Source organism: Catharus ustulatus, chromosome Z (genome assembly GCF_009819885.2).
Source record: "Catharus ustulatus isolate bCatUst1 chromosome Z, bCatUst1.pri.v2, whole genome shotgun sequence".
Classification (NCBI taxonomy): domain Eukaryota; kingdom Metazoa; phylum Chordata; class Aves; order Passeriformes; family Turdidae; genus Catharus; species Catharus ustulatus.
Genome location: NC_046262.2, coordinates 343,569 through 353,523, shown reverse-complemented (window position 1 = coordinate 353,523; position 9,955 = coordinate 343,569). Strand labels below are relative to the sequence as shown.

The 9,955-nt window shown below is 53.5% G+C and overlaps 1 protein-coding gene across 1 annotated transcript; it reads right to left on the bottom strand.

Moving 5' to 3' along the window:
* Positions 1–652: 652 nt before the first annotated feature.
* Positions 653–9,955, bottom strand: FECH (ferrochelatase). Its single transcript, XM_033086011.1, has 11 exons — positions 9,849–9,955; positions 7,423–7,528; positions 6,258–6,377; positions 5,819–5,967; positions 3,887–4,021; positions 3,535–3,641; positions 2,768–2,866; positions 2,573–2,680; positions 2,112–2,276; positions 1,668–1,727; positions 653–1,532 (listed from the first exon to the last, which is right to left on the bottom strand). The coding sequence occupies exons 1-11, from the start codon at positions 9,895–9,897 to the stop codon at positions 1,392–1,394; spliced, it is 1,239 nt and encodes a 412-aa protein (XP_032941902.1). The 5' UTR covers positions 9,898–9,955; the 3' UTR covers positions 653–1,391.

The following is a 9,955-nucleotide window of genomic DNA, read 5'->3' as shown; positions in this document are numbered from 1 at the left end:
AAGCAGCTCTGGCAGTGGAGCAAGCAACTCTGCAGAGGTATTGGGGATTTACAGCAGTCCATGGGTGCTCAGCACAGCCCATCTTTAATTCCAACAACAAAAGAGAACAAGACAAACCCCTGATACACCACCAGAGGCCTCTTCTCTCTCTGAACCCCCTCATGGTTACCTGAGCACATCACCCTGGCTGAGCAGCATGGCTTCTGCTTGCAGCCACCAGCAACTCCCAGGAGCCAGCCTGCAGTGCCCAGGTCCTGCCATTTCAGTGCTAAGGACATCAAGTAAACGTGTGTCCCCAGGGAGGTGCCAGCTGGGCTGCCACACCTGGGGCTCAGTGCCAGGGTCACAGCTCTGGGGGCCCTGTGGCACCCTCAGTGCCAGGGTCACAGCTCTGGGGGCCCTGTGGCACCCTCAGTGCCAGGGTCACAGCTCTGGGGACCCTGTGGCTTCCAGGAGAGCCCAGCCTGTCCTCAGGCATCTGCAGTGTGAAACTGGAAATTACACCTGACTGATCATCTCCGTTTCAATAACAGCAATTAAGCCAGATCAATCCTACCTATGGCACTCCACAGGTACCCCACAAAACCACAGTAGAAAGCACAGAGTGGATCTATAAACCTCCTGGAGAACAAGCCTGACTTCCTACATTGACTTCACCAAACAGAAAAAGCCCTTTTTAATAAAAATAAGAAGTTCAAAGCCATTCTGCTGAACAGATAAGCCAGCATGTTTCCACACATGCTCCTGCTAGACTTGAAACATGCAGGTTCAATGGAGCAAATTCTCCAGTATCACCCAAGCAGGCTAATTCCTTTCCATTTATGCTCTTCAGATAATGAAAATGTTTTTCCTAGAAAATGTAAACAAGTTTTGTGCGTTCCACTATCCCAGCTAAGCTTTCACTGGAAGTTTCTGGCAGGAGAAAACCAATCCAAAACAAAACCTTATCTTTATGTCCTAAAAAAAAAAAAATAACATATATATATAAACATTATTAAAAAGCATTACAAGTCACTTGATCTCCAAAGTCCCTCTCAGAACAGACAACAGACTGCAAAACCAAAATAACTGCACCTTTGACCTGGCAAGTTAATGCACTCGTGACCAGCCTGCATACAAATCAATCCCTGCATAGAAAGAGAAGCTAATTGTAAAAAAGCTGTGTGAGTTTTTCAGTGCTCACTGCTGGGCTCACCATCGGGGTCAGGTGAGATCTCCTCACACCTGACAGATAAATGCCCTTATTTCCCTACTTCCTACAGCTCTTCTCAACAAAAACAACACAAAATAATGAACCCTCAGCCAAGTTCCCCGTGAGACACCAGCTCTGAGCCCAGCCTGGCTGTGCTGGCAGGGCTGCTCCTTGCCTGGGCAGTGCCAGGCCGTGGCTCTCAGGGCTGGCAGCTCTGGCTGGTGAAGAAGGCCTTGGTCTCCCTGCACACGGGGTTGACGCACAGCGGGCAGCACAGGGTCAGCTGGCGGGAGCACACCTCGTTGGACTGCAGGTGGGAGCACACCAGGTCTGCCAGGGCCTGCAGGGACGGGGGCAAGGCTCAGAGGGGGCAAATCCAGCTGTGCAACCCCTCCCAGCCCACCCCTGGACAAGGGGCACGAGTTAAAAACCACCTGGAAACACCCAACAGCAAACCTTTACAGCACTGCTTTACCTTGGAGAACAGCGGGTTTCCATTGAGGGACTCGGCTCTTCTGATGTTTTCAACGCCACACTGAACCAAAAATAAGGAGGAAAAAGTTAAACCTCTTCATCTGATCCTTCACTGGGTGGCCTTCAAAATCTTCCCACTTCATTCAGAAGTCACCCCAAAAATGCCATCAGCATGATGGGTTTTAGTAATTTTAGCAAACATTACTATGGGGCAACACTGCATTTTGCTGCCAAAACATTTGTTCTTTTTTAGCAATATTTGTAACGGTTTAAATCTAGAAAGACAAACTCTCAACTGTTTTGTGGTTAAGCCAGTTCAGATGAATGTTTGAATTCCAAGAAAATAAAGCCAATCCCAAATAATACAGCAAGAAGCAACTGCAAATTGGAGAAATAACTTCAGAGCAGCACTACCCAAGGAGGGACAAACCCACAGAGCACTCACCTCGTTGGCTAAAACCTGGGCATACTCGATATCCAGCTCATACAGGGTTTCTATGTGGTCACTGGTAAATGCTATGGGGACCAGCAGCATGTTCCTCTTGCCTCGCTGGCACAGCCCTTTAATGGTCTCGTCTGTCTGGGGGCCGAGCCAGGGCATTGGCCCAACCTGAAGAGAAAAGCAGAAATAAAGGAAGGACATTCATGGAATCATTCTTACAAAGAACACCCATGTTTCCTTAGGCAGGATGACAGAGCAGGCTATGGATGGAATAAACAGTTATTTTTATGTTGGACTTCTCACTTTCTCCACGAAATGTTTAATGAAGACAAACTTCCCACCATTTCATCTCAAAGGAGCAGAGCCTGGGCTGGCCTGGACTGAAGAGAATAACTGAGAATGTAAATAAAGGTGTATTTTTTCAGTCCAGTGAGACCCTGCACAGGGCTTCCCTGAGCACATACCTTGGACTGCCACACCAGCCTGTAGGGGTTGGAGTAGTTGAGCTTCTCCATGACCCTCTGGACAGTGGCTCCCACCTCCTGAGGGTACGGATCTCCTCTGTTCACCACCTGCACAAACACAGCAGCCCTGTGTCACCAGGACACTGGGGAAGGACACAGTGCCTGGCACACCCCCAGCTACCCCCAGGGACTCACAGACATGGGCAGAGAGTGGGCTGAGAAGAGGATGACCACTTCTTTCCTTTTGTCCGGCGGGAACAGGTTCAGCTCCTTCTGGATGTGGTCAGCAAAGCACTGCTCAGGGAAACAGAACCAGAGAGCTGAGCAGGAGCACTGGGAGTGGGAGGGATCCCTGCTCTCAGTGTCCCCATGGTCTGTGCTGCCCTGGGAGCTCCCAGATTCCCTCAGTGTCCAGGAGCACCAGGCAGCACAGGCAGCTCCACCCCGCCTGCCTGCAGCAATTTCTTCATCTGCCCAGCACACCGCAGGAACTGCAAACCCACACCAAAGGAGGAGCTCCCTGATAAAGATCAAAGAGCCATTTTCTCTGCAAAGAAAGCAGCAAGGAGCTTCCCTTCATTGCTCCTGCCACAGCCAGGAATTACTCCTTGCCAGAGGGGAATCTGACAAACCAACATAATCTGTGTGTGTGCTGATCACACACCCGCTCTGAGCGGGAATTTGGACTAATGGCCTGGAGAGGTTCCTTCCAGCCACCTCCATTAGGGTAACATCACCCAGCTTTTAAAACAGCCTGTGCACAGTGGGCACTGTCACACATTATCTTGCCAAAGCGTGGGGCATGAAATAACCTCCTGTAATTTAAGATATGGCAGACGAGACCCAGCTCATCACACAAGTAAAATGCACCCTCAGATTGAAACCTTCCTGTTATCCTCCCTCAGTATTTTTTTCTATATTCAAAAAGAAAAGATGTGAACCTGAAAGCCTTCAGAACACACCTGAATGAGAAGGGGATGTGTGGGCCACCGGTCAATTATGCTCCACTTCATCTTTGGCTTCTCCCCTTTCTCGTTATAGTAGCGATAAATGGCGTTTAAACTGCTGCCTGAAACACAGAATTACCAACACCACTCCAGCAAGCTGTCACACTGAAACAGCTTGGCAGCAAGCTGGGATCATATTTTAAAATTCTACATCATTAAACCACACCCATCAATCAATGGAGCTGAGAGTCTCCAAGGGGAACAGCCATACCCCAGATCATACAGTGCACCAGTCTGCTCAGAGTCCAGGTGGTTTACCCACAGTCCCAGCCAGTGCCCAGAGCTGCTGTGCCCTGGCAGGGCTCACCTGTGGTGGAGCAGCTGTACTGGGGGTACTGGGTGAAGGCAATGGCCCTCTGGATGCCATCCCTCTCCATCTCCTCGATGGCCTCCTCGGTCAGGGGGTGCACGTAGCGGAACCCGATGTAGTACTTGTGAGGAGCTGCCAGGGCAGGAGCACAGCGAGGGTGAGACTCACACTGACACAGCATCACATGTCAGACAGACAGACAGACAGCTTGGAACTGCTGGCAGAAACTATGAGAAGCTAAATGAACACCCAGTGCCCTCCCTGCCCAGCACTGCTGCTCCAGTGGCACCCAAGCACCAGCACTGCACAGTGAATCAGGGACACGTGCTCTCCCATTCTCATTTTGGAGGGGTTTCATAAAAAGCTGCATGGCCCCTACACCTAATTTTGGAGGCAATATGAGGACATCTCAGGTTCCTCCATTTTTTCTCTCTAATCTTTTGGGTGTCAGCTTTGGGAGCATGGCTTGGTTAGGGGATGGGAGGCAGGAGAGGTTTGCTCTTTGTTTTTTTAAGTGGAGGACAGAGGCTCTTAGGAGAACAAAAGCAAAGTTTCTTTTTCAGGGTTTCCGGGTCAGTGGCTCTGAAATAACATTTAGCAGGTTTCTGAAGGAAGCAGATGTCCCATGCTTGGGCTCCACTCCATACATTTATGCAGGATGCAGAAAACAGGTTTAGTCAGCCCCAGCTCTCTGCAGGAGGCACGAGAGCTCCCAGCTGGGAGCAGCAGCAAATAAAGACCCAACCTCAGGAGCCCTTGAGCCAGTAACCTCATTAACATCTCTGAATGGCATTACAGACAAAAGTCTGACTGAGCACAGCAGGGGCTGGAGGAGTTTAACCTGGGAAAGGACATTTTGGGAAGAACATGGCCAACCTGGAAGCAATACCCTCACAGTGTCAGGTTTTGTTCAGGACCATGGGCAGCAAAAGAGAGGTGTTGGTGTCTGTGTACAGACTGTTTAACTAATAGTGACATCCTGTCCTGGTCTTGGCTCAGAGTCAGTCCCCTCCTGGCAGCTGGAACAGAGCTGTGTCTGCATTTAGGATGAGAGGAGTGCTGCTCACACACTGAGGTTTCACTTGCTGCCCAGAGCAGAACACACCATATTCCCAAATGCTGGCTGCAGGCACATCCAAGTGTTCTGAGCTCTTCTGAAGGAACACAGTGCTCTGTCACCTGGGATGCTGAAGGAAATGGTTGGCAGTGCTCAGCACATTCTATTGTTAAACTGCAGCTGCTGGCAAGTTAAAAAAAGCCTCCAAAGGACTTATCAGGTGGGAGAGGTGCCCAGAGAAGGGTGTGACTGCACAGAGAGTGGTCACCAAACAAAAGCAAGTGGGAGTGGGACACTGGGAAAAGCAGATAAACCTTCCAAGCCTTATCTGCAGAACGTGCTGCAAGCCTGACCCTGCTCCAAGAACACTCCTGCCTTGGATGGCACAGCAGGCCTTGGGCTCTGACTGCACCTCAGGCTCTGAGCACAGCTCAAACCAAGCTAGGGAGCCACATCTGAGGAGCAAGGACTGAACAGCACCTGAAGGAAGGCACCAGTGACACACCACACTCTGAAGGGGCATTCACAGAAGCATCACTTCCACCACAGTCATGGGAAATGTCACACCCTACCAGGACAGTGGCACAGGCTACCCCACAGCAGCCAGCACTGCTTGCTGGGAGGGAGTGAGCTTCAGAGGGGCTCTGTGACACAGACAGAGTCATGTCTGAAGTTTTCTCATCATGAAGGACTGGCACAGACAGCATCTCCCTCCAGCCTTATCTCCTGCTGTGTCCCCGGGTGGGGCTCGCTGCTATCGCTCAGCCATGCCCTGCACTGCTCATCTACAGAGCCTTGTCTTTCCTGCAGCTGTCCCCCTTCCAGCCCTGAAACAGCTGCTGAGAGCAAGAACCAGAGAGCAGGAGCAGTACCAGTGCGAGGAGACATGCTGTCCAGCAGCTTCACCATGCCCTCTCCCTGCACCGCCGTCCACTTCTTGATGGGGGAGCCGCCGCCGATCCTGCTGTACTGCTCCTGGATTTTGGGGGTGCGGCGCTTGGCGATCAGCGGAGCCAGCTGACTGCAGCAGTGGAGAGGGACACTGTCAGCAGCACAGCCCAAACCCTGGCAATCTGCAAGCTACAGCACAGCAGCATGGCTGGTTTGTTCTTCCCCACCACCCTTCCCACTCCTGCCTGCCATCAAAACAGAGCGACCACAGCACACTGAGTTCCAGAGGGGTCTGGCTCTGCCTCCTGCACTGGCTGCTCCCAGCATGGAGCAGTCTTAGGGAATGCTGCCCTCCACACAAGGTAACTGTCAGAGCCTACAGCAACACCCAACACTGCCTGTACCACAGGGGCTCCTCACTTTTGAGCTGGAAGGGTCATCAGATCTCTGTCCAGGAAGAGACGCAGCAGGAAATCGTGGACGTCATCCAGCCGCTCCGGGCCTCCCATGTTCAACATCAAGATTCCTGTTTTGGGTTTCCTATGGAAGCAAGAGAGATTTCAAATGCAAGTGACCCACAGCTTTTACTTTTATTTTTATTATGATGACAAAACAACCAGTTTATCCTCCTGCTTTTGCCTTGTGCAAAGGCAGCTCCTATTCCACGGCTCCTCCTGCTTATGTAAACACTTGGTTAGGAACAGGAATGGCCAGACACAGGAATCTACTCTATCTTTGCTTTTTAAAAAGTAATCCCTTTGTAACACAAACTTTAGCTGGAAACACACTGAGAAAGCTGTGTCCCAGCTGCTGGCTCTAAGGGAGGTTATAAAACAGGGTCTCAGCTGTGGAATGCAAACAAACTAAGCACAGCTTCCCCAGAAAACAGATGAGCCACTCGCACAAGTCTTTGCATTACTGTGGGGACACATCTCATCTCCTGCAGCAAGAAGCCTTTGTGCACATAAATTCAGTGCAGGGCCAGTTGTGTTTGGGTTGGGCTTTTCCAGAATGGATTTTCTATCCGGGTGCAGGTCTGGCACGCTGCTGTAAGGATGCCATCCCACACGGCACAGCAGCACAGATGGTGGTACTGCATTTACAGAACTGCTGAACACAGCTCCCACACATTTCCCCATGGAACAGTTTCCCCTGCCCAAGGGAGCCCAGAGAGCAGGACCTCTCACTTCCCCAGCAGATGGTTTAGGTGGCACAGGGAGCTTTGCCCTCCTCTTGGTAAAGCCAAAGTCCTACAAGAGGGCATTGAGAGGAGCCCAGGCCTGCCCCAATGTTTTGGGACCTCCATTCCCTTTCTGCTGGAGCCTGTATCAAATAAAACCCAGGAAGCAGGAACCAGAACTTCAAATAATAATGATATTGTCCTTCCATTGTCCTGCAGTGCCTCAGGCCTTACACAGCCCTGGGCTCACAGAGCTGTGCAGGACCAAGGCTGCCCTGGCCCCGCAGCACAGAGAACACGAGTGCAGCCAGGCAGATAAACAATCACACACACACAAAGCACACCAAGCCCTGTGCTGCCCTGCTTCTATCAGGGAGAGGCAGCCAGCCCAGAGCCCCCACCTACCTCTCCTGGGGCTGGATGTGGGGCTTGGTGCTCTCGGTCACCACAGCAGCCGTGGCCTGGCCCCTCCATCGCACCGGCACCCGCAGCTGGCAGCAGCTCCTCAGCCCTGTGGGGAGAGACAACAACACTGGGAACAGCACTGATAACCCTGCTGGGTGAGGGGACTGCACCACAGCAGCACAGAGCCCTCCCCAGCACACAAACCCATCACAGCACCGCGAGCTTGGCGTTTCCTCACTCACGCTCCAGGTCCTGGAATCACAGAAAGTCAGGAAATCGCAAAGTTTCTGCCCTTCTTTGAACACTCTACCCCTTACAGCCCTGCAGCAACCAAACCCCAACCCAAAGCCTTGCTAATGTGTGAGTCCCAATCATAACTGCAAAATAACTGGAGACAACAGAGCAGAAACAAGGGCTGACACTGAGGAACCAGTGGGGCAGACACTGAGTACCCCCAGACAAGCACAGGGTTTCCACACCATGTCTACCATGTAGGTTTGACATCTGCTCCTGTTTGACACTGAGCAGCAGCTCCAGAATCCATTTACCTGCAGACCTGGCCACCTTCTTTCGCACTGCCCAGCCAGGTGATGGCAATAAATCTGGATTTCAGCATCAGACAAACACCAGGATTTTACACATCTGTGCACATCCACCTCCCTCCCCAGCTCTCCTGGAGCCCCTCTGGCCACTGCAAACAGCTCTGAGCTCTCCCTGGATCCCTCTCTTCTCCAGGTGAACACCCCCAGCTCTCCCAGCCTGGCTCCAGAGCATCTCCAGCTCCTCTGGGCTCTTGCAGCATCTCCACATCCCTATGCCAGAACATCTGAACACAACCAGATTATCCTTCAGGCTCCTTCCAACCCATTCCACACAGCTCCGTGCTGGTTACAGCCTGCCTTTTCAAAGGCACACTTCATTCTCCTCGGGAGCTCATTGTCATTGCATGGTATTCGTTTAGTGCGAAGATAGTGTGAATTGCTCACGGTGGAAAAAAAAAGAAGGTTAAATTCTGCACGCAATTGCTCAGTGCGACATTTCCCCCGTCAGACCGCAGGGGCTCAGCAGCAATTGAGCCCCAGCAGCACAGAGCTCCTCAGCAGCCAGCCCACCCGCCGGGAAGAGCATCTTACAGCTCACAGCTCTCTAATAACCTCCAGGGCAGATGCTGAACGGCCTCAAAGCCTGCTGGAATCAATGGCAGTGAAACACATCCTGCAAAGCCAGCCTCTGCATCTGCACTGATACTAAGGGCTGCAAACCAAAGAACTTCAAGCATGGCTGGTGCCCAAAAGGCTCTTTCCAAACATTTGTTGTTTACTTCCAGCTCTTAGGTTATTGCTTTCTGAGGTGCTGACACTATATGCCAATTATAGAGAATAAAAAGGGAAGTTCCAAGGGCTGCGTTGATACTTGAGCGCTGTAAGAATGCACCTGTCCTCAGCCCAGAGGGTGTCCCGGGAATGGGCACGGCCCCAGGGCTGCAGAGCCCCGGGATAACTCTGCCAGGCACAGGTGGATGTGCAGGACTGCAGTGACCCGGGATAACTCTGCCAGGCACAGGTGGATGTGCAGGGCCAGGGCCCTGGGATAACTCTGCCAGGGCTGAACCCAGAGCAGGAATTCTGTCCCACCGTGCACACTCTGCAGAGCTCTCCGTGCACAGCTCCACCTGCACCGCAAGGACACAGCGCAGAACGGGACGGGCAACGAGGACCATCCCAGCAGGATGGAAAACCAGCAAAAGTGTTCTTTGGTGTCTCACAAGCGGCACCGTGGGACTCGTTTAACACCGAACTCCACGGAGGGCAAAATACATAAATCTATCGACAAGCAGCGAGAGGCTGAGGCTGGCAGAGCAAAGGGCATTTCGGCCTCGGGGGCAGAGACCGGGTACCACAGGTGAGGGGTGGGCAGAGAGACCCCTGAACAGGTGAGGGGTGGGCGTGGAGACCCCGGGCAGGTGAGGGGCCCCTGCAAGGTGGGCGTGGAGACCCCGGGCAGGTGAGGTGCCCCTGCAAGGTGGGCGCGGAGACCCCGGGCAGGTGAGGTGCCCCTGCAAGGTGGGCGCGGAGACCCCGGGCAGGTGAGGGGCCCCTGCAAGGTGGGCGCGGAGACCCCGAAGGTTCTGGAAGCCCCCTCAGCGCACGGACGGGAAATCGCCATCATCCCGCGCAGCCCCTCCCGGACGCCCCGGTAAGCCGGCCGGCACAGCGCACGGCCCCGCGGCGGCAGCCGCAGCAGCCCCGCCGGCTCCGGCGCGGGTCAGCGTTACGAAAGGCGCCTGTCGGGCGTTGTGTAACGCGGTGCCGGCAGTGCCGGCGCGCTCCCGCCCGCGCAGCGCCCGCGGTGTCCGGGCAGCCCTCCGTCCACCCGCCGCCCCCGGCCCCCCGTTCCTGCCATCGCGGCGGTGCCCCCACACTCACAGTGACGCCCGGCAGCAGCGGCACAGGCAGCCATCTTGGCCACCCGCATTCCCTCAGACAGCCCCGCTACCGCCCCTCACGTTACACCGCCCCCAGCACCGCCCAGC

Bases quoted from the DNA above. Each gene is read 5' to 3' on its own strand.
- FECH (XM_033086011.1), bottom strand. From the start codon at position 9,897: ATGCGGGTGGCCAAGATGGCTGCCTGTGCCGCTGCTGCCGGGCGTCAC. The intron at 7,529-9,848 runs GTGAGTGTGGGG...CTCTCCCCACAG, and splicing joins CGCTGCTGCCGGGCGTCACT to GGCTGAGGAGCTGCTGCCAG. The intron at 3,642-3,886 runs GTGAGCCCTGCC...TCTGTGTTTCAG, and splicing joins GTACAGCTGCTCCACCACAG to GCAGCAGTTTAAACGCCATT.